This window comes from Camelus bactrianus, chromosome 22 (genome assembly GCF_048773025.1).
Source record: "Camelus bactrianus isolate YW-2024 breed Bactrian camel chromosome 22, ASM4877302v1, whole genome shotgun sequence".
In the NCBI taxonomy this organism is placed as follows: domain Eukaryota; kingdom Metazoa; phylum Chordata; class Mammalia; order Artiodactyla; family Camelidae; genus Camelus; species Camelus bactrianus.
Genome location: NC_133560.1, coordinates 21,451,840 through 21,474,099, shown reverse-complemented (window position 1 = coordinate 21,474,099; position 22,260 = coordinate 21,451,840). Strand labels below are relative to the sequence as shown.

General features: G+C 56.5%; 1 protein-coding gene and 1 non-coding gene across 15 annotated transcripts in view; both read left to right on the top strand.

Annotated features, from left to right (window-relative positions):
• MYO9B (myosin IXB) overlaps nt 1–22,260 on the top strand; it is an 83,772-nt gene that overhangs the window by 55,812 nt on the left and 5,700 nt on the right. For 6 of the 14 annotated variants that reach the window (XM_074350480.1, XM_074350476.1, XM_074350477.1 and 3 more), the window contains exons 12-35: nt 899–1,040; nt 1,362–1,566; nt 2,272–2,353; nt 3,409–3,498; nt 4,806–4,919; nt 6,292–6,331; nt 7,397–7,519; nt 8,413–8,493; nt 10,312–10,422; nt 11,681–11,803; nt 12,814–12,963; nt 13,048–13,214; nt 13,925–14,947; nt 15,654–15,726; nt 15,900–16,021; nt 17,553–17,686; nt 17,937–18,127; nt 19,510–19,608; nt 19,725–19,898; nt 20,002–20,043; nt 20,252–20,363; nt 21,214–21,287; nt 21,798–21,990; nt 22,116–22,244. In XM_074350480.1, coding sequence (XP_074206581.1) covers nt 899–1,040; nt 1,362–1,566; nt 2,272–2,353; nt 3,409–3,498; nt 4,806–4,919; nt 6,292–6,331; nt 7,397–7,519; nt 8,413–8,493; nt 10,312–10,422; nt 11,681–11,803; nt 12,814–12,963; nt 13,048–13,214; nt 13,925–14,947; nt 15,654–15,726; nt 15,900–16,021; nt 17,553–17,686; nt 17,937–18,127; nt 19,510–19,608; nt 19,725–19,898; nt 20,002–20,043; nt 20,252–20,363; nt 21,214–21,287; nt 21,798–21,990; nt 22,116–22,244 — 3,794 coding nt within the window. The remainder of the gene's footprint in view (nt 1–898; nt 1,041–1,361; nt 1,567–2,271; nt 2,354–3,408; nt 3,499–4,805; nt 4,920–6,291; nt 6,332–7,396; nt 7,520–8,412; nt 8,494–10,311; nt 10,423–11,680; nt 11,804–12,813; nt 12,964–13,047; nt 13,215–13,924; nt 14,948–15,653; nt 15,727–15,899; nt 16,022–17,552; nt 17,687–17,936; nt 18,128–19,509; nt 19,609–19,724; nt 19,899–20,001; nt 20,044–20,251; nt 20,364–21,213; nt 21,288–21,797; nt 21,991–22,115; nt 22,245–22,260) is intronic. The other 8 variants (XM_074350483.1, XM_074350490.1, XM_074350478.1 and 5 more) reach the window with 7 other exon arrangements.
• On the top strand, nt 17,237–17,309 carry TRNAI-GAU (transfer RNA isoleucine (anticodon GAU)). Its single transcript has one exon. It is a non-coding gene; the product is annotated as a tRNA-Ile (tRNA).

Sequence of the window (22,260 nt, the reverse complement as noted above, 5' to 3'; positions counted from 1 at the left end):
TAGGCAGGGATCTGGGGAGAGAATGTTCAGCTTGGGGTCAAGGTGCTAGAATGGGCTGAGTCGTCACTCCCAGGAAATTCCCAGAGACGGATCTGGGGAAGGCATGTGAGGCAGGGCCCAGCTGAGCAGGGTCAGATCTGTCTTTGTTTAAAATCTTGCTATTTCAGTCCATCATGGATTTTTTTTTTTTGTATGTGTGCATTGAATGGGATTTCCTAAAATAGTATGTTGAAATGTTACTTATTTCCACAACTGAGTGAACGGGTGTCTCTCTCTCCACACCCTGGCGCTGGAAAAGATGTGCCTCATAGCTAAAGAATCTCACCCGTGCCCCCCATGAAGTCATGAAGCTGGGCATTGGGGATTTGGAGGCACATTCCGCTGCCTGTGTTTGTGGTGAGGCCAGGCACAGGCAGGGCATTACCAAAGCCAACAGTGGCATTTTCTTCCTGGGAGGCCGAAACAGCCAGGTACAACGGCTCCCTTATTCTGCCCCCGGCCCCTCCCTCTAATAAGGGAGCACAGGCAAGACCCACTCTAAGCATCCAGGTACAGACCCACCTGCAACCAGAAGTCACCCAGGCCCGGGATAATTCCAGGAGCTGCACCATGATGGGCCCAGGTCGCAGTCTTGCCTGGAACCGAACGTTCTCATGGGCCACCCGCCCTGGGCACTGGGCTGCTCTACCAGTTCCAAGTTCGCTCCACAGCCCTGAGTGCATCCCTTTGCCCTGGGCCTCTGCAAACCAAGCAGAGGTTCCCCACCCTCGGCCACGTGCTCAACCCAGAGCAGCTTGAGCACCTGCCCACCTCATCCGTGGAGGGTCCACAACCTGGATTGCAGAGCGGGTGCCCAGCCGCTGTCCCTGCCATTAAAGGTCTCCAATCTTCATCCCAGCTTTCCCCACGCCACGAGCCAGACCCTGCTGGCCAAGTTCAAACAGCAGCACGAGGACAACAGGTATTTCCTCGGCACGCCCGTCATGGAGCCGGCGTTCATCATCCAGCACTTCGCAGGGAAGGTGAAATATCAGATCAAGGTAGGCATCTGTCTGTCTCCATTGTCAGTCAAGTCACGCTCTGTCTGGGAGGCGGGAAGGGGACCATGTGGGTGCCCTGGGGGCCCCTTCCCTCCGGCACTTGCTCCGTCCCTCTTCTTGATCGGTTTTGCTGGCCGAGGTTCCAGGGCGCTCAGACCCAGCGTCAAACCTCGGGCTCTACTGTCCAGGGCCTCACAGGCAGGAACTGCCTCTCTCTCGTTGAGATGGGCCCCGCCCCACTGCCAGCCCTTCCTCCCGTGCTGGCCCCTGGGGCCTCGGCCAGCACTGGCAAATGACTACCCGCGAACGTTCCCCCTCCAGGACTTCCGGGAGAAGAACATGGACTACATGCGGCCGGACATCGTGGCCCTCCTGCGGGGCAGCGACAGCTCCTACGTGCGGGAGCTCATCGGCATGGACCCGGTAGCCGTGTTCCGCTGGGCGGTGCTCCGGGCCGCCATCCAGGCCATGGCTGTGCTCCGGGAGGCTGGGCGCCTTCGGGCTGAGAGGGCCGAGAAGGCTGCAGGTAGGAGGGGTCCCCACTCATGTCACTGTCGAGAGGGGGACGCTCATAGTCCTTTTTTTTTTTTTTTTTTTTTTTTTGTCTTTTTTTTTGTTAGTGGAGGTATTAGGGATTGAATGCAGGACCTCAAGCATGCTAAGCACATGCTCTACCACTGAGCTATACCCCCAACCCCTGCTCATAGTCCATTTTAAAGTGTAAATTTTCGTGGCATTTACCATGTTCCCAACGTTGTACTACTAGCACCTCTATCTAGCTCCCAAATTCTTTTCTCATGCCAACGGGAAATTTTGTAGCAGGGTGTATAATTTAACCTCCTTGTCATCACAAGGCATCAAGGTGTGTATCATAATTTTTCTGTAAGGACAGCCTGAGACCCAGAAGGGCTGAGTGGCTCTCTCGGGGTGACTCAGCTCCAGATACCAGCCACAGCCAGCGTTCCGTTTTAGGAAAGGTGTCGATTAAAAGGAAGACCAAAAGGTTAAAGCCTTTCTGAGTAGAAAATAGATGCGGTACTGTTTTGGGGGGGAATGGAATGCTTCTTGGTTCCCTGTTCTGCCCAGGTTTAAGTGTCAGGCTTTTTTTTTTTTTTTTTTTTTTAACGGATTTAAGTCAGGATCACAGTCTCCATGGAAAAGTTCCAAAGCCCTTCAGGCCCCAGGTGACCCCACCACCACCCAACAAACTCCATACACTCTGTGTCCCCAGCAGGTCTGGGCAGCTCTGGTGCCCGAAGTCACCTGGGAGAGCTGCACAGAGGAGCCAGCACCCCGTCAGAAAAACTATACCGGTGAGCGAGCCCTTGATTTGTCCCATCCTTAGCCGGTAGACAGCAGCATTGTTTAAAACAGCGCCAGAAATCCGACACTCTGAAACGCAGGTCGAGGTTGACCTGAATAAGGAACCCAGAGGCCACTTGAACCAGAAAGACTCAGAAGTAATGGCATCTGGTTGCTGCGTTTCTGCGCACAGAGGCAGGCCTCGTGCATCATCCGCTCTGGGGAGGTGTGGGCAGCTCAGTTTACAAAGGATCCTTTTCATGACTGGTCATGACCATTGGCGGGTGGGGCCAAAGGGCTGTGGTCTCTTAAATTAAGAGTATTTCCTCCCTTAGCCTGACCGGGGTGTCCCGAAAGCAGATTTGCTAAGTTACTTCACTCTCAGTCAGAAACACAGACTCATCATTGCACGTGAGATGACACTGGGTGTCTTTTGACCACCTAGCAAAGACCAGGGGTCCTCCATGTACCCCAGTTAGTACTGAGTGTAAAAGTGAGTGGGCCTGTGCTTCCAGGAAGGTGGGGCGGAAAAAGCCACACTGGACAGTCACCTGAGGCCATGACAAAGCCAGAGGAGGGAAGCCTCTGGCAGCCTGAGGGAGCCAGGCAGGCTGCATTGAGAAGGGGCCAGTTGGGCCAGACAAAGCAGGCAGGGTGTGCAAAAGCCCTGGGGCAGCTGAGTCCCCAACTTCTTCCTCAAGACTCACGGATTCCCAAGGAGCAAGTCACTAAATTTTCAGACCCGAAAGAGTCATTTTATTTTTGAGTACTTTGTAATAAAAACTGCTCCAAGAGATTCATAAAGGCACATGTGTGGAGGTAGAACTAGCACCTCGGTAAGCGACCATGCGCCATTTGTCTGAAAGCGCAATGTCATTTTCCTGCTTTTAAAAAGGTGCGCTTTTAAATCAGCCAAAAGGAGAGAAGAGGAAAAACAAAAACAAAAAACCACTTTCCCCTATTTGAAAGTGGCCCCTGACCGACCTGGTCTCCCTAGGGCCTGGCCCCTGGGGCTGCGAGTCCCACCCCAAGAGCGCATTTAGTTTATACAGATTCTCCCTTTCAGCTGTTCAATGCTAGATTTCTCATTTGACGGCTCTGAGGAGTTCGATATTAACGCTTTTGAGGACATCATTGCTTTCTATGAAAGCAAGAAGTAAGTAGAAACAAGGGCCTTCGAACCTGAGACCAGGGAGGCATGCCAAGAGGAGCTATTGTCCTGAGGTGCTCAGCTCAGCATCCAGAGCCAAAAGAGAGGGCATCGACACGCTGGGGGCCACTCTCGCCAGATTTGGCCTGGTCAGGGGGGTGTGGGCTGAAGCCATGGGCCTTGGTGGGTGCTCTGGCTGCTGCACTGACCGCTCAAGGGGCAGAGGTGAAATGTGACCCCTCTGTTGTCTTTGCTCTGTGCCTCCCTGGAGGGCAAGGGAGCAGAGGTAAGTGCAGCCATCCGGACCCAGGGCATGGTGCATGGAACACAGACAAGGGGCTGCTGATCGGGGTCTTCCCAGGCCAACTGCCCGGAGCTTAAACATGTATTTAAAATAACTGAAATGAGGAATTAAAAAAGATAAAAGCAAAAAACAAAAAACCTTCCGGCTCATCCTGTAGTCATTGCTACCTCATTTCCAGAAGTACTTACTGTCCAAAACATTTATGATCTAGACATTTTTCACGACCGTCCATTTTTCAGAGCATTCCGTTTTCTCAAAGCCATTCTTATTCTCACACCCAAGATGTATGCTCAGCCCCGAACTCATGGAGATCAAATGAAATAAAGCTGATAAGGTTGAATTCAACTAAGGTTTCTCACCCTCGGCCCTCTGCGGGGTCACTCTGGTGGGATGTCCTGTGCATTGTAGGGAACTGAGCAGCATCCCTGGCCCTCTCCCAGCAGGTGCTAGTAGCGCCCCCTCTCCCAGTTGGGACAACCAAGCATCCCCTGGGGGAGGTGGCAGGGGAAGGGCCAGCATCGCCCCATTCGATAACCCCTGTGTGAATTCCAATTCATTCCTCCCAAGGCATTTCTTAGAGGCTGACATGTGGCCACAGAAATGCCAAGAGAAACTGAAGTGCTGCCTCCCACAGAGACCTCCCGATCTTCTGTTTTCAGTAGCCCCTTGATGCTTTTTTACGGTCTGCAAACGGCTGTTAAACATGAAGCCTTTTCCAACAATCCGAGATGCCATGTTGCAATCTCTGTTTAGCTCAAAGTGGCCTAGCCACACTTCGCACCCCACTACAGAGGAGGAAGGAGCCTTCTGGATGTGGGCAGCCACTCCTGTCCGAACCTCCCTTCTTTGTGGAGGAGGGAGTGGCAGCAGCGTGCAGGCTCCGGGCTGCATGTTTTGGCTCCAGTGGCCTAGGGACGGTCCCGACTGCGCCAGGGACCCCCAGGTGGCGGGCCGCTGCTCTAACTCAGTCTTCTCTCTGTCACTGCACCCCCCTCCCCACACCCCCCAGCGATTTGCATGACCAAATCATCAAGACCATCAAAGGATTGCCCTGGCAGGGTGAGGATCCCCGTAGGCTTCTCCAGTCCCTCAGTCGGCTCCAGAAACCCCGCACCTTCATCCAGTGAGTCCCCCCAGGCTGCGGGCACCCCCTTCTCCCACAAGTGCAACGACTGCCTCCCCGCTCCCTGTTCCTGTAACGCTGAGTCAGCCGCTTTAAATGCTGTGCTGCTTTGTGGTTCCGTTCTCACGCCAGGCGCCGCTAAGTGGTCCTCGTAATCCTCCCGCCCCTGTGTCTGCGCTGTGACCCATATCCTTGCCAGCTCCCCATTGCCCAGCATAGCTTCACAGGAACACTCCTCCCATGAAGCATCTGATTTTCTGCCCCCAAAACGTGCAGAGCAAGGCTTGCTTCCCCTCCCACCCCCACCACCTTTGCCACTGCAAGTTTACACAGCAGCCGTCAGTAGCAGGGTGTGCAATTTTGCGGCCCGTGACCCTGCATCGTGGGCATGACGTGGTAGTAAGGGCCAGAAACCACGCAGATAGGGTTTGGACCTCCCGCTAACTCACTGCGTGACCTGAGTGCTCTGAGCATTTGGCCCGTGTCTACAAAGCAGGAGTGATGATTTTCATACCAGGCAGGCGGCCACGCAGGGCTCAGGCCGGCCGAGAGTGAAGCTCGTGCCTGCAGTGGGGCCCGTTTGCAAAGTCATTTTTATTATGCCTTATTCCACCCCACGGGGTTTAAGATGAAACCTGACACACAAAGAACTCCCGGCTGAGCGTCTCGCAGGTCTGTGGGGCACCATTTCCTCAGCGGGTCTTTAAAACAGGCCAAGCTGCAGCTTTTTATAAAACCTTTCTCTTCCCACAAGATTCCTAAAGTGTCTGAGAATATGGGGGTCGTCCCCCCTCCCTTGGCCAGAAGATCAGCTTTCATTTTTAACCTTCCACTAGTTCAAGTCCAGAAGGCACCCCTATCCAGGCCCCATCTCAGATCTCTAGGAGGTAGACCCTTGCCCTGCTTCGGGGGGGTCTAGAAGGGTTGCTGTGGGCCTGCTTGGCGTTTGCCAACATACAGCAAATAGAGCTGGGACACCCGTAGGCGTCAGGGCCACGCGGGATCCCTCGAAGCCCCGTTTGGGGCATCCCACCATCCCTTTGTGATTTCCGTCAGCTCTCCCAGAGCGGCCCTGCGCAGATGCACGCTGTGCCCTGTTAGCAGCCAGCCCCCACGCCAGGTGCTCCTGCCACCCCGGGGCAGCCGCTGGCCCAGCAAGGCCACTGCGCACAGTCACAGGAGCACCCCCTACACGCACAGGGAGCCCACCAGGTCCTTGGCAAGGCGGCGGCCTCGTTGCACTTGTGCCCCTAGAGTCCCTACTCTCTCTCTTCTGGCTCCATCTAACCCGCAAGGCGTGGCTTGCTGAACTAACCCAGATCCAGACTGCGTGTCCCTTGTGTTCACAAAACCGTTTTTAATATTTTGACAGGAAAAGTAAAGGTATCAAACAAAAGCAGATCATTCCAAAGGTAAACACGCGCGTCACCGTCTAACACTGCCTTGCGGGCACCTGGCTCAAGTCTTTTTTTTTTTTTAACCCTTTTGGAAAACGGGTGGGGGGGAGGCTTTTAACTTCTCTGGCTTCTTTTGTTCCTTCTCTTTCTCACCATCTCCCCCTTCCTCTCTTAAAAAAATGTGTCTCCTATTGAAATGATTTGGAAGTCTCTTTGGGTTTCCTAGAAAGCAGGGCTGTGATGGGGAACTTGGCACAAGTGGTGTGTAGTGGGGAGCTCCCAGGAGAAACCTGAGACAGGGTTGAGGGGAGGTGGGCTCAGCCTGATTCCCCACGGAGCCCAGGAGTGTTAACTGCACCACAGAGCTTATCTTGTCAAGAGGCAATGGGACCCTGTCATACCCCTACATAGGAGATCTTTAGCTGCGAACCACCTCCAGAGGGCGGGATGGGATGCAGCACCTTCTGGGCATCCAGGGAGAGGTGGCCCTTCAGCCAGGGTGGTTCTGCCAGAAAGGGGACAGCTGGGCATCACTGGCAGCCAAGACCCCAGCTGCCAGCCTTGGGTCAAGTGCACCCAGACACTGGCTAGTCTCCATGTACAGCGTGCAGACGGATTATAAAGTTAGCAAAAGCGTAAGGGCAACCCCTCCGTCTGGCCAACAGATGAGACAGCCCTAGTCCCGCTCATCAGCGATAGTAAGGGTTGGCGCATGTGGGAGGATGGGCCGGATGAGTGCATGTGGAAACACGGGGCTCTTGGCACCCCTTGAGCTGTGTGGAATGAAGGCAGCACTCTGTAGCTCTTGGCTTCTGGGCACTCAGACCACAAGAGGCTGTAATCAGCCCTCCTGGAAGCAGCACCATCCACAGGTCACAGCCCAGGCTCAGTCCTCCAGTTACCCTGGCTGCCCCCCAGACCCACCTGCCCCTACCTCCTCTCTGACAGCACAGTCCCAAGACTGATCCTAAGAGCTGCCACCGCGGGGGGCCTTGTCCTGGCTCTGGGGATGTCTGCAATGTCTCCCGGTGCCCTCTGGGGCTTTGGGAGGGCAGGCCAGACCCTGAGTGTCTGTTCTAGAACCTGCTGGACTCCAAATCCCTGAAGCTCATCATCAGTATGACCCTGCACGACCGCACCACTAAGTCCCTGCTGCACCTGCACAAGAAGAAGAAACCACCCAGCATCAGCGCCCAGTTCCAGGTAGGCGGTCCAGCAGGGGCAGGAGGCGGCACTTAACCCAGCCTGACGCTCGCGTGGCTCAGCCAAAACAAACCCAGCACCGGGGTTCCTGACCTTGGCACTGCTTGACATTTGGGGTTGGGTTATCCTCCATGGTGGGGGCCTTCCTATGTGTTGTGGGGTGTTGAACAGCATCCCTGGCCTTCACCTACGAGATGCCAGTAGCATTCTCCAGTGGTGACAACCAAAAAGTCTCCAGACATTGCCAAATGCCCCTGGGGGAACAGAATCGCCCTTGGTTGAGAACCACCATGTTAAAAGAAACTCGAGTTAAGCATGTGAGTTAATGTGACCACTGAACTGTGTCCTTAGGTCGTATTTCCCCTTTTACCCTGGTTGCCAGGAAGCTCAGGGACACTTTTTTCCTACTTTTTCAGGGGGGGTCCGATGGCTGCTGATCCTCACCATTTTTTCTTTTTTGTTCTTTCCCATTTTCCTCAATCTGCGTCTTCTGTTTCCACTTCAGCTTTTTTGTCATTACCTCATGTAGGAACTCCCACAGATCCTTTTTGGAAACAGCAGGCCAAAGACCAAAATCATTGATTCTGTGGCCCCTTCTGAGGCTGACACATGTTTTAAGTCCCTAGAAAGAATTTATCTGGTTCCACCACCTTCTCCTCACCTTTCACTTAAAACAGAAAGGAGAGCTGGGTGACCTGGGAGGATGGCAGCTCTCAGCCACAGGGACCCTGGGGTGACACAGCCTCTGGTCGGAAGGTCCAGTTGCAACCTCCCATGTCCCACATCGACATAGACGCCCCCACCGCCGATGCAGGCGGATGACCTGGGTCCCCTCCCACTGAGGGGTGTGCCCCTGGGGGTCCCAGCTCAGCACCTTCCCTCTCTTTCCCCAGACATCCCTTAATAAGCTCCTGGAGGCACTGGGGAAGGCGGAGCCCTTCTTCATCCGCTGCATCCGCTCCAACGCTGAGAAGGTGAGAGGCTCCCACATCTCCTGAGGGGTGAACACCAAGCTGGGATCTGGTGACTTAGTGCTGGGTGTTCCTGTGTGTCTTAGTGCAAAGGGGGGAGGGTTGGTCAGGAGAGTCCTCAAGGAGCCAAGTATTCACACAGGTTTCGGGAACTAAACATCTGTTGCCAGCTAGGAGTGGAGGAGGGTCAATAGGAGGCAGCAAGGGTGGCCTGGTGACCAGCCAAGGGCAGGGACATCATCTGGAACATGGAGAGGCCCCAGAGAAAGTTTGCTCAAGGAAGAGCAGGTTGGGGATGCTCTTTAGATACATCTCAGAAGCAGCCAGTGCAGAGAGAGGACTGGAAGGAAGAGGCTGACATCGGGCAACAAGAGCACAGAGCCTGCTGCTCATCCTTAAGTTTCTGGAAAGACTCATGGACCCCCAGTGGGGGGCCCCAGCGCCTCTCAGCCCTTACTGCCAGGCTTGCTTCACCCCAGGGGTCCACCAGCCATTCCATCTCCTCCGGGACTTTGTTGGGGGCCATTTGGAATCTGGGCTCCCTCCTGGGCAAAAGTGGATCTCTGGGCACGAGCCTCCTGGAGACGCTGTTCACTCACGCTCTGTCTCTACTCTTCCTGTTTCCCTGGCTTGTCCCTGCTCCCAGGACACACTGCTAACATGCCAAGCCCGGCTCGTCCCTGCCAGGTTCATGGCTTCCGTCCTCCCGGGTGAGGACCTGGACTTGTGCTATCTCCTCCTCTCCCTTCCCGTTCCTGGTCCCCCCAGCGGTGTCTCAGAGAAGGTGTCTGTCATCCCGCACCTTCCTCCCACAGCAGAATCAGGCCCCCTTCTCCCGTTAGGATTCTTACTTCAGCTTTGGGCAGCTCAGGAACACTCCATCGACACCTGCTTTGAGCAGGGGCCACGCCTGCAGATCGTTCTTTGCTCTGGGGAGGCTGTCCTATGCTTTTTAGAGTATCGAGTAGCATCCTTGGTCTCCAAGAGCCCACCAGATGCCAGAAGCATCCCACCCCGCCCCATCGTGACAACCCTCCCCTCATGCCATTCCCTCCCCTCCATCCACTTAAAATAACAGCTGCCAGTGTGGAGTCCAGGCTCCTGAGCTCTGGAGTCGAAGCCTTGAGTCAGCCTCATTTCAGCCCCTCCTCCCCCTTGCCCCTACGCCTCCAGCAGCAAGCATCTCCCTGCGTCCCTGCCCACCCCTCAGCTTCCCCTTCCCTCTTCTGGGCATTCACTTGGCTGCTCCCCACCCTCCTCCCCTTGCCAGCCTCTCCTCAGCCCTCAGATCTAGTCCAGGGTCCCCTCTCCTGTGACCCCCTCCCACGGCGGCCTGGTAGTATGTTCTCTCTGCTGAATCCCTAGTACTTACTCTGATAACCTGGTGCAGAGCGTGAGTTCAGCACAGGTTTGGGTCGGAGCCTTTAGAAGATAAGTCTTTGCAGCATATTATCCTAAGTTAGGTAGTAGGAAGTGGCATCTGTCTTCTGGGCACCAGGGAATAGAGCAGATCAGACACCAAGTTTTCTTGAAGAGATTAATGCCTTAGGCATGACTGCTGAGTGGCCCCACCTTTCTTCCAAAAAGAATGTCTGGAGCAAGGGGAAAAAAAACAGATCCTCCAGGTGCCCATGGCTGCCATGCTGGCGACCCATGCTGGGATGTTCCCAGAGAAGCCCGGGGCCCCCGTGTGTGCCCTGACTGCCTCCATACCTGGAATCCCAAGGGACCGCAGTCACTTGGGAATCAGTACCTCCCGCCAGGGCTCCCCATCCCCAGCCACCTGCAGGCATCTGCCCTGATCGTTCAATCCTGTTTCAGAAAGAGCTGTGCTTCAATGACGAGCTGGTGCTGCAGCAGCTGCGCTACACAGGCATGCTGGAGACCGTGCGGATCCGGAGGTCGGGCTACAGTGCCAAGTACACGTTCCAGGTAGGATGCACTCATGCACACTCATGGCTGCTCGGGATGCTGACCACCTCCAGAGAGAGCACCTCTCTGGAGCATGAGCCCAGCAGGTTACTTTCCGCCAGGGTTTCTCCATCCTGGCACTGTTGGCGTTTGCACCAGATCATTCTTTCTCATGGTGGGGGGCCTGATTCCTCTTAAGACGTGTGTGACACCAAGCAGGGAAGAGGGAACTGCACAAGCCAATCCCTGTGCCTCTCTGCCCTTTATCGCACATCTTCTTTAGTAGACGCTTTTATACCCAGCTCTTTTATTCTACCAACCAGTAGCAGGGGGGCCCTGGTTCCTATTTTCCCAGTGTGGAAACTGAGGCCCAAGGAGGTGATGACCTCAGAGATGGCTCCCTGGGCTTTCTAGAAACACAGAGGACCATTCATAACCTCAAATTGGTAAAGACCAAATTACAGCAGTTACCGTTGACACTTGAGACTGGGTCATTCTCTGTGGTGAGGGCCGCCCTACACACCATGGGGTGTTGAGCAGCATCCCCAGCCTCCACCCACAAGATGCCAGGGACACTGTTTCCCCGAGTTATGACAACCCAAGATGTCTCCACGTATCACCAAACGTCCCCAGGGATCAGCACGGCCCAGGTCAAGAACCCCTGGCTTGTGCCAGGAGCTGGCCCCAGCCGTGTGGTGCTCAAGTGAGCACTGGGCCTGAACCCAGAGGTGGCAGCACCTGGTCCCCATTCAGGCTTTACCCACATGGCCTCAGGGCCATGGCTTCATTGTGGCATGCTTCCCTTTTCTCATCCCCAGAATGGAAATACCACCTTTCTGATCCTGTGTAAATAGGAAAAGCAAATGACCGAAAAGGGGGAAATACTGGTCTATTTCACTAATGTTTGGCTCTTAAAAATCTGCATAATTCTTTACTTAAAAATGGCGTGCCTCCAGCTGTGGTTCAGCCCTCCGACAGTTCACAGCCCCTGGCCCCCAAGAGCATCTCCATCTCCTGGCTGCACCCCAGCAACACCAGCACCCAGCAGGCCCTCGATGGTCACTCCCTGACTGACTAAAAGATCTAGAACTCTGTGTCTGCGACAGTCTTTCTTAAGCTTTAGACTGTTTCAGAAAGTCCAGGATTTGTCAGTACCATTCCCAGCAAACGAAGTTTTGGCTTTAGAAACAGCTTGACCAGGGAGTTGCTTGAGCCCCGTCTCCTTGTTGGTGGCAGAAACACTCACTCGGATTCTCCTTTCTCGGCCAAAATCACCCAGGATTTCACAGAGCAGTTCCAGGTGCTGCTGCCCAAGAACGCCCAGCCCTGCAGGGAGGTCATCTCTGCCCTGCTGGAGAAGATGGACATAGACAAGAGGAGCTACCAGATCGGCAAGACCAAGGTCAGCACTCGGGCCCCTCAGGGTGGCTGCCAACTTGGACCCCACCTTCCACTGCACCCATGGCCCAAGCCACTCGCTGAAAAATAAGTGGTTCTGCTGGGGAATTGCCTTTCCTGGGGCATGTTCTTTCTTCCTGGAAGGCAGAGGAGCACACCTGAGGTGTGAGGGGCTCGGGCATCAGGCCTATTTCTCGTTTTCTCGCATGTAGAAGGGACGATCACACCATAGCACGGGGTGTTCAGGGGCCAGTCAGTAACCATTGCAGTCTTTGGAGCTCCGCACCAGGGCTTTACCTGATAGGAAAAGTCCCCTCACAGCCCCTCAACAAGTTAATCATGAGTTACCATGTGACCTAGCAATTCCACGCCTAGGTATCGCCCCAAAAGAACTTTGAAAACAGGTGCAAACATGTACATTCATAGCGGCACTAGTCACAATTGCCAAAAGGTAGAAACCACCCACGTATCCGTCAGCAGATGACGGATAAACAAAATGTGGGCCATTCACATGATGGAACATTACTCAGCCCTGATACATGTTTATGTGGATGAACCTTGAAAACATTACGCTGAGTGAAAGAAGCCAGACCCAAAGGGCACCTAGTGTGTGATCCCATCTAAATGAAATGTCCAGAGCGGGGAAATCCATAGAGACAGAAAGCAGATTAGGGGTTGCCAGGGGTTGGGAGATGGGGATTAGGAAGTGACTGCTAGTAGATTCAGAGTTTCCCTTGGAGTGATGGAAACGTACCAGAGCTAGGTAGAGGTAATGGGTTCACAATGTTGTGACTGCACTAAATGCCACTGAATTGTTCACTTTAAACGGTTAATTTTAGGTTATGGGAATTATATCTAAATATATATATATTTAAAAAAAAAAAAAAAAAGCTCCCCTTGGTCAGGCCAGTCAGCACGCCAGCTTGGCCTCACTCGCGCCCAGGGCGGGCTGGGCAGACCTCCTGAGTACAGGGGTCCTGGGGCCATGCTGACCTGCCTGCACGCTGCCACCAGGTTTTCCTGAAGGAGACAGAGCGGCAGGCCCTGCAGGAGACACTGCACCGGGAGGTAGTGCGCAAGATCCTGCTCCTGCAGAGCTGGTTCCGGATGGTGCTGGAGCGCAGGCACTTCCTGCAGATGAGGCGGGCAGCTGTCACCATCCAGGTACAGGGAGGGCCCCAAGGGGCCAGGGCTGGAGGTGGCTAGGGTCACACGTGCCCGGCCCCTGAATGCCCGCTCCACTCTCAGGCCTGCTGGCGGTCCTACCGCGTCCGCCGGGCACTGGAGAGGACGCAGGCGGCAGTGTACCTCCAGGCCGCGTGGAGGGGCTACCAGCAGCGAGTAGCCTACCGGCGCCAGAGACAGAGCATCATCCGCCTGCAGAGCCTCTGCCGGGGTCACCTGCAGCGCAAGAGGTGAGCAGAACAGGGCTGAACTCCCTGCCCCCCAGAACACTGCCCCCACCTGAGAGCTGCCCGAGATACCATCCAGCCAGTGGAGCTGTCAGGATGTCACTCTGGACGCAGGGAGGCTGAGCATGGGCCGGCAGACATCTCACCATCTGGGTGCATGGGACCCTAGAAAGACGATCAGGGCCAGTAGGCGGCACCTACTGCCAAAACCCCAAGTCGCCATCGGTGTCACTCAGTCTTTGCCAGGGACATTACCACCCCCTGCCGCCCCACTACACCTGCCCACCCTGGGCCAGTTGGTGGAGCACCTGGATTCAGAGCTGGAGGACTCTGGCCAATGGGACCAGCCCTCAGCGGGCTCCCCTCACCCCACACTCACACATGAAGCTCAGGCAACCACCATACAAGGAACTCCAAAGGAATTCAGGGGTTTCTTAACAGATCCCTCCCACAACAGACCCAATAAACCAGCCCGGCAGAGGTGGCTCTGACAACAGGAGGCCCCTCCCTGTATCCCCCAGCCCTGGCTGAGGAGGTGTCGCCTTTCCAGAAGCATCTCTGAGGGCTGGGGTCTCGCCTCTTGGCAGAGGTGGAGCCTTTCCTCACCCCCGCCCCCCGCAGATGGCACAGGGGTCCCCAACACCCTAGGTGGATTCTGGCGGAGGCGCGCACTTTTGTTCCTGAACCCACCCCTTCTGCTTTCCTTATGCCAGCTTCAGCCAGATGGTGGCGGAGAAGCAGAAGGCTGCAGAGAAGGAGAGGGAGACCCAGCAAGCCGCAGCGAGGGAGAAGACCACCGAGGCCGGGCTGGGCCAGGCAGTCAGGCAGGAGCCCGCGCAGGGCCCAGAACTGTCGGAGGACCGTGAGCCGGTGGCGCAGGGCCCAGAACTGTCAGAGGACCGCGAGCCGGTGGCGCAGGGCCCAGAAATGTCGGAGGACCGCAAGCCGGTGGTGCCGGAGCCCGAGGCATGGCCCAGCGATGGGACCCTGGGGGAGAGCTTCCAATCCGAGAAGATCCCGAGCCCGGAGAAGGAGGCCCCAAGCTCGGAGAAGGAGGTCCCGAGCCCAGAGAAGCTGCTTCCACCCCAGAGGAGCGCAGCCGAAAGTCACGAGAAAGTGCCCAGCAGCCGGGAAAAGCGCGAGTCGAGGCGTCAGAGGGGGCTGGAGCACGTTAAGCTCCAGAACAAACACATCCAGTCCTACAAGGAAGAGCACGCCCTCCGAGAACCTTCCAGGAGGGCTGCCCCAGAGCACGAGGAAAGCCACCCAGAAAACAGAAAGGAGAGCAGAGAAGATGAAACCCCTCCAGAAGCAGGGACGGAGACCGAGATCGCTTCTCCTAAAAAGCAGCCCACAGGGCCCCCACAAGCCATGCCAGGCAGCCAGGTCTTGGAGGAAGCCCAGGGCAGGAGCCCCGGGCCCGGCCACCTGGAACGGCCCACCAGCCTGGCTCTGGACAGCAGGGTCAGCATGCTGGTCCCCAGTGCCACCCCAGAGACTCCCAAGGACAAAGGCAAGCTGGGGGTCAGCCCGAGAGCCCAGGACAGGCCTGAGAGCCCTGGAGGTGCCACCCAGATCCAGCGGTACCGAGACTCAGATGCCGAGCGGCTGGCCAACGCCGTGGAGCTGTGGCGGGGCAAGAAACTGATGACCGCTGGCCCTAGCGCCATGCTGAGCCAGTCCCTGGACCTCAGTGAGCGGCACCGGGCCATCGGGCCTGCCCTCACACCCACAGAGTAAGCCCCGCACGCGACTTTGTCTGAGGGCTGGGGTGGGCGGACAGGTTGCAGGGACGCACAGCCAAAGACTGGCAGCAGGACCAGGGCAGCACCGTGCATCCCGTAAGCACCTAAGTAGCTCGGTGCCTGAGAGCTGACCACAGGTGTGCAGGAGCCCCAAAGAAGGAAGACAGGAGGTGGGGTAGGGGGAGGTTTTGGGGAAGGTGAGGCCAAAACAAGCCCTGTTCACACAAAAAGCCTCCAGCCTGGTGGGAGGTGGGCCCTCAGGTTGAGGCCCTCCCCTCCCCAGCCTGCCTGGGCCTCAGTTTCCTCATCAGTAAGTTGGGGTGACAGCACTCACCCAGGTTGAAGTAGCAGCTCTCGACACACTTTGCCTAAGCCCTAGTTAGCTAAATATCAGTGACTCTGAATCCCTAGCCCCTTATCTGTCCCAGGGGCCTGCTTGTCCAAAGGAAAGAAGAATTGGAAAAGATGCAGGCCTTCTGCTAGGGCAGGCTTTCTCAGCCTCAGCACGGCAGACCCGCGGGGCCGGCTTATCCTCTGTGGTAGAGGCCGTCCTGGGCTCTGTGGGGTGCAGAGCAGCATCCCTGATTTCCTCCCACCAGATGCCCATAGCACCTCCCTCCCCCAAGTGCAGTCCCGACAACCCAAAATGTCTCCTACCACCCTCATCAGTAAAAGCCACATTTCTGTGATCTCGCAGGGAGAGGCGCATTTCCTTATCCACGAGTGACGTCTCCAAGCTCCTCCAGTCCCCATCCCAGACCAAGACTCAGGTAAACGTTCAGGCTGCAGCGCTCACCCCTGAAGGTCCAAGTCCACTTCCGCCTCCACTGCCCTGGTGCCACCAGAAGGGAACAGTGGATAGAATACACAGTGGCACCGGGACCCCCGCTTTCCCTCTAGTGAGGCCACCTGCCCTTGCTCACCCAGCCCTGCTCTCCTACAGCCTTCAGCCGAAACCGTGGACGGGGAGCCAGGCACCAAGAAGCCAGCCATCCAGAAGAAGAAGTCAGGCGATGCATCCTCCGGCCCAGATGCAGGGCTGTCCCCAGTCTCTGCTGACTCTAAGTAGGTGTGGGCTTTGTGGTTGGGCTTGGGCCTCCAGAGGACACCCAGGGTGTCCAGGTCCTCCAGTCCCAGAACAGTCTGATCTCCTAAGCCAGTGGCATTTACCAAGCTCAGTCGGGCAGGCGTTTGCTCAACAGTTCCGTGAAGAGAAACCCAGAGCCCGGGTTGTGGCCGCATCAGGGTGAAATGATTCCCACTGAAGCCTTGAGACAGCCTGGGTCACCTCCTCTCAGTCCACAGACCTGGGAACCCCTCCTGGGTCCTTACGTAGCAAAATCTGTGCCAAGGCTCTGTCCCCAGAAAGCCCCTGCCAAAGTGCTCTGGACGGTTCACAGAGCAGAGAGGTGAGGCCATGGGACAGGGGAGCTGTGACTCAAACATGGGACAGCAGCCTGAGGAATGTGATGAACAGGCTGTGGTGAGAGGCAAACGAGGTGGCTTCAAACAATATAGATTGACTCTCACAGTTCTGGAGGCCAGCGGTGTGAGATCAAGGTATAGGCAGGGCCGTGTCTCCCTCTAGAGGCTCTTGGAGGTTCCAGGTGTTCCTTGGCATGTGGCCACATCCTCCCAGTCTCAGCCTCTGTCTTCACATGGCGTTCTTCTCTCCTCTGTGTCTTCTCTTTTTCTGTCTCTTATAAAGATACTTGTCATTGGACTTAGAGCCCATCCAGGATGATTGAGAATCTTGAGATCCTTCACTCAGTGTCTTAGTCCATTCAAGCTGCTGTAACACAATACCACCGACTGAACTAGAGGCTGGAAGTCCAAGATCAAGTTGCCAGCAGATGAGGTGTCTGGTTCATAGACACCTTCTTGCTGTGTCCTCACATGGTGGAAGGGGCGAGAGAACTCTCTGGGGTCTCTTTTTATAAGGGCACCAATCCCATCCCTGGGGGCTCCACCCCCATGACCTAATCACCTCCCCAAAGCCCCACATCCTGATACCATCACGTTGGGGGTTAGGCTTCAGCATACCAATTTGGGGCAGACACACACATTCAGTCCGTAGCATTTAGTCATATCTCCAAAGACCCTTTTCCCAAATAAGATCACGCTCATAGGCCCTGAGGCTCAACACAGACATCTCTTCTGGGGGACCACCATGCACCCCACTACATACCCAGTATCCACAGCACACGATTTGGTGTTTATTCTTCCTGGGTTTTTTCCCCTAACCTTGTGCCCATAAAAACATCTCGCGGGGAGCGGGGTGGCGGGTATAGCTTAGTGGTAGAGCACATGCTCGATGTGCATGAGGTCCTGGGTTCAATCCCCAGTTCCTCTGTTAAGGGGGGAAAACTTTGGGGGGGGCAGGGAGTAATTTTTTTAGATATATGAGAATGGGGTTCTGCCTGACATCTGCCCAGCCTCTTGCCCCTTCATGTGACTCCAGCTCCACCTTCTTTGCAGTAGCACCCTATCCCGATAACCAACAAAGGGGCCATTTCTCTTTACAGTAAGTTGACCCTTCCTTTGGCCTCACGTCTGCTTTCATTTCCTGAGGCTTAAGGCTTACTTTCTCCTACAGATCCACATTTAAGAGACTTTTCCTGCATAAGAACAAGGATAAGAAATACAGCCTGGAGGGCGCAGAGGAGATGGAGAACACAGCACCTGCGCACGTCGTGCTGGAAGCCACCACCATGAAGAAGAACCTAGAAGGTGGGTCGCCCGCAGCCTCAGGGACAGACAGCAGAGCCACCGGGGCCCCTGAGGACCATCCCCAGATGCAGCCTTAAGTCAGTAGCTGTGGGCCCAGCCCCAGTCACAGGCTTCAGGGCTAGTCCCCACCCCCAGAGGTACTTTCTGGCCACTGATCTCTATGTGTGGCGGGGCCCAGCCCACGCCCCAGAGGCCAACCCACATCCTCCCCAGGAACCAGCTCTTACCAGCCTCTCCTTCCCCCCAACAGCCCCCTCCGGCTACCAGCACCGCCACACCTTGGGCGAGAAGCACACCAAGGAGCCAGGAGGCAAAGGGAAGAAGAACCGAAACCTCAAGATCGGTAAAATCACGGTGTCAGAGAAGTGGCGGGAGTCGGTGTTCCGCCAGATCACCAACGCCAACGAGCTCAAGTACCTCGACGAGTTCCTGCTCAACAAGGTGGGCCGCCCGGGCCGGGCCTGGGTGCTGGGGGGGCAGGGCTCAGGCAGAGCAGCCCCGAGGCCCTCCCAGAGGGCCATCACAACCTGGCAGGGCTTTCCCAACCGTCACACCAAAATCCTTACCTGGCGGGAACAGAAAGTCCAGGTCCACAGTTGGCACATGTGGCAAGTTCTGGGAATATCGAGATGCTGGTTCCTAAGTTTGGCATCAGCTGGCTTTCTGCAAAACCCGGCCAGGGTTCATGATCACTTGTAGCCGACATTAATCTTGCTTGGTGAGGATACTTCTATTTCACTGCAGAATGTGTGTCTTATCACGGGGGCTGCACAGAACATGTGAGACTGTCCCAGCCGAAGTTGGGACTTGCCCCATCGGACTTGTCTAGCGCATGCCAACAAGTCACACGTGGGTTGGGCGCCCAGCAGACGCATTTTTTAGAGGTTTTTGCTTTATTTATTTTAACTTTTTTTATTGTTCTTTTTTTTTTTTGAATGGAGGTACACTGGGGATGGGGATTGAACCCAGGACCTCGTGCATGCTAAGCACACACTCTACCACTGAGCTACACTCTCCTCGCAGCAGAAGCATTTTATCCGGCGGTTCCTTCCCAGGAAGTTTGAGTTGTGCTGTTGAACGCACTCAGTGTGCCGTCTCTCAGCACCCCTCTGGGCGGCTGCTCACTTTCTCCACGTGAGGAAACACTGGCATCCAGAATAACCCTCCCAGCAGGGCGCCGGACACACCCGCCTGCCCCCAGGCTGCCCCTCAGCCATGGCTGACCCAAAACAAATTCTTTTATTTAGAATACACTTTTACAGGATACATTCTGTTCAAGGCAGTGATGGAGCACTTAACTGCAGCTGTGGCCTGCACTCAGGGTATTCGCAGTCCTGGCGGCAGGCAGCCCCACAGCAAACAGAGCGGCATTTGAGAGCTTCAGAGGGGGACAGTGGCAGGCTGACAGGGACAGTAAGGGTTAGGACACCCTTCAGAGGGTAGAAATGTGACGAAATGATCAGGCCATTTGAGGCAGCCCCAGTCCTGGGGTGCAGCCAGGTGTCGAGCACCTGTGAGGGACAGCAGGAAGGGCCCCAGTTAAACCAGTGGTTCTCAACGATGGGTGAGCCTGCCCCCAGGGGACACTTGGCAACATCTGCAGACTTTTTGGAGCGCCACCAGCATCTGGTGTGTGGAGGTCAGGGGTGCTGCTCAGCACCCACAGTAAGTGACGCAGAGAGACCAGGGTTGGCAAGGGAGCCCAAATGTTTCCCTGAAGGCCCAGGACAGCCAGGGAGGGACTCGGGACAGGGCAGAGCGGTGACCACCCAGATGCCCAGCCCAAGGCAATATGGGGTCAGCGCCTCTCCCTCCCTTTCCAGATAAACGACCTGCGTTCCCAGAAGTCTGCCATCGAGAGCTTGTTCATCGAAGCCACCGAGAAGTTCAGGAGCAACCTCAAGACCATGTACTCCGTCCCTGTACGTGGAGCCCCCAGCCACAGGGAGGGTCTCCACGGCGACCCCCATGCCCTCCCCTGGGCACCTCCCCCGCGCTTCTGTCTGTCCCTTGGGGGTCACACCCTGCCTTCCTACAGAATGGGAAGATCCATGTCGGCTACAAGGACCTGATGGAGAACTACCAGATCGTCGTGAGCAACCTGGCGGCCGAGCGCGGTGAGAAGGACCCCAACCTGGTCCTCAACCTCTTCCAGTCGCTGCTGGACGAGTTCACCCGCGGGCACACCAAGAACGACTTCGAGCCTCCCAAGGTAGGTGTTGCCACTCCAGGCAAGGGTCCTAGCACCAGGGCGTTGCTGGGGTGGGGGCGTTCCTAGGGGCCCGCACAGACCTGGCGTTTTTGCTCCCTCACAGCAGAGCAAAGCGCAGAAGAAGAAACGAAAGCAGGAACGCGCTGTGAGTATGTGTGCGCACATGTGTGTGCACACAGGTATGAGCGTGTGTGTGTGTGTGTGCACGTGCATGTGGGTGAGCGTGTTTTCCTGCCCAGCCTGTCATGAGTGAGTGGCCCCTGGTCCTGAGATGCCGCAGGCCCTGAGTGGCCCCTGGGCCACCCCACTGGGGGTCCACCTTCCCCACTTGGCTCCCTCCTCCACTGCTCCAGGTCCAGCAGCACAACGGGCATGTGTTCGCCAGCTACCAGGTGAGCATCCCGCAGTCGTGCGAGCAGTGTCTCTCCTACATCTGGCTCATGGACAAGGCCCTGCTGTGCAGTGGTGAGTGCCCCTCCCCGACCCCTGATCACCCACCATGCCCCCGATCTCCCCACCCCCCGAGCCTTCAGCAACGCCTCCACTCCCTACTGTGACTTCTGATCTTCCACCAAACCTAACCCACCATGCCCCCAACTCCCCACTGCACTCTCTGATCCCTCCTACCCCCAGCCCTGACTCCCACCCCACACTCCCTGACCCCCCACCATGTCCCCAGCTCCTCATCATGCACTGGGGCCTTCACCCCAGCTAAGGGCAGATCTTTCCAGAATACTGCCCTACTCACTCAAATCTCGCACAGTCATCTTGGGGCAGGGCTGGGTTTTCAACTAACCCTGAGGCCCTCACCCAACTCTGCAGCCTCCGTTCTACACGCATCCCTGGGAAGGTCACCCTGTGTCCTACGTCCCAGCCTTTGTTCACACTGCTCCTGCAACCTGAACTGCCGGCCCCTGCCCCATGTGCCAGGCAAGGCCAGTCAGTCCCCACAGGGACCTCAAGAGGCAGGTGCAGCCCATGATGACCCAACTGGCCCACAGTCAGGCAGCCAGGAGGTGGCCAAACTCAGATGGGAACCAGCAGCCCCCAGAGGCCCAGGCTGGGTCAAGCAGGCCTCTGGCCCATCTGTTTTCCTGCCAGGACTAGTCAGGGCTGACTCTTTTTTTTATCAGGCCAGAGTAACCTCCTCTCCCCTTGGCGGGCTGTGAGGAGCAGCCCGCCATGTCACATCCATCATAACTACCCAGGCAGTTGTCACTGTCCTGAGACAGAGGGACAGGCAGCCACTGGAACCTGGGGTCCCTGATGTGCTGCTGGTGACCACCCTCTTCCCCTCTCAACCGTGATTTCCTAGTGTGCAAGATGACCTGCCACAAGAAGTGTGTGCACAAGATTCAGACCTACTGCTCTTACACAAGTGGGAAGAAGGTGAGCCCGCTGAGGCTAGGAACTTTCCAGAACCCCTGGGGGAGGCCATTCTGAGAGACTTGGAAGAGAGTGTGCTGGGTACAAAGCCAAAGCTAGGTGTCAGGTGGGAACAGGGAGCTGGCAGGAGGGACTGGTCCCGCAGCAGAGCATACCCCCATCCTGTCAGAGCTCTAAGAGGCCCCCCAGGGCAGGGGCCAGGCTTGTGTGTGCACCTCAGACCCTGGCCCTGCTCCTCCCTCCTCCAAGTGGAGGGAAGCCCCCCAACCCTGCACATCAGGGAAGTGGGGTTCTGAGTGCACAGGCTGCAGCATGAGCCGGGTTTCGCTGCTCCAAGGGAGCTGTGGGTCTTCACGTAGGGACCCACTGCCAGTGGCCATCAAGCAACCTCCACAGCTTGGCACCCCTGGCAGCTGTGCCAGAGAGGGACAGAGGCCACAGAGGAGGCCTGGGGGGTGACAGGGAGGACAGCCAGCCCAGGCCTGACCCCTACCTGGATCCCCGTCATTGCAGATCGAGCCAGGCACTGAGCCAGGCCACTTTGGCGTCTGCGTGGATAGCCTGACCAGCGACAAAGTCTCGGTGCCCATCGTGCTGGAGAAGCTCCTAGAACACGTGGAGATGCACGGCTTGTACACTGAGGGCCTCTACCGCAAGTCAGGGGCCGCCAACCGCACGAGGGAGCTCCGGCAGGCGCTGCAGACGGGTGGGTGCTGTGGGACATAGGGGCTGTGAACGGGTAGGTGCAAAGGGCCAGTGGACACCGCGTAGGGCTCAAAGCTCAGCCCTCCTGCCTTCACTGTGCTCACTGGGCCCCCGCCCTCCCGACAGACCCCACAGCAGTCAAACTGGAGAACTTTCCCATCCACGCTATCACCGGGGTGCTCAAGCAGTGGCTGCGGGAGCTGCCCGAGCCCCTCATGACCTTTGCCCAGTACGGAGACTTCCTCCGCGCTGTTGGTGAGTCCCACAGCTG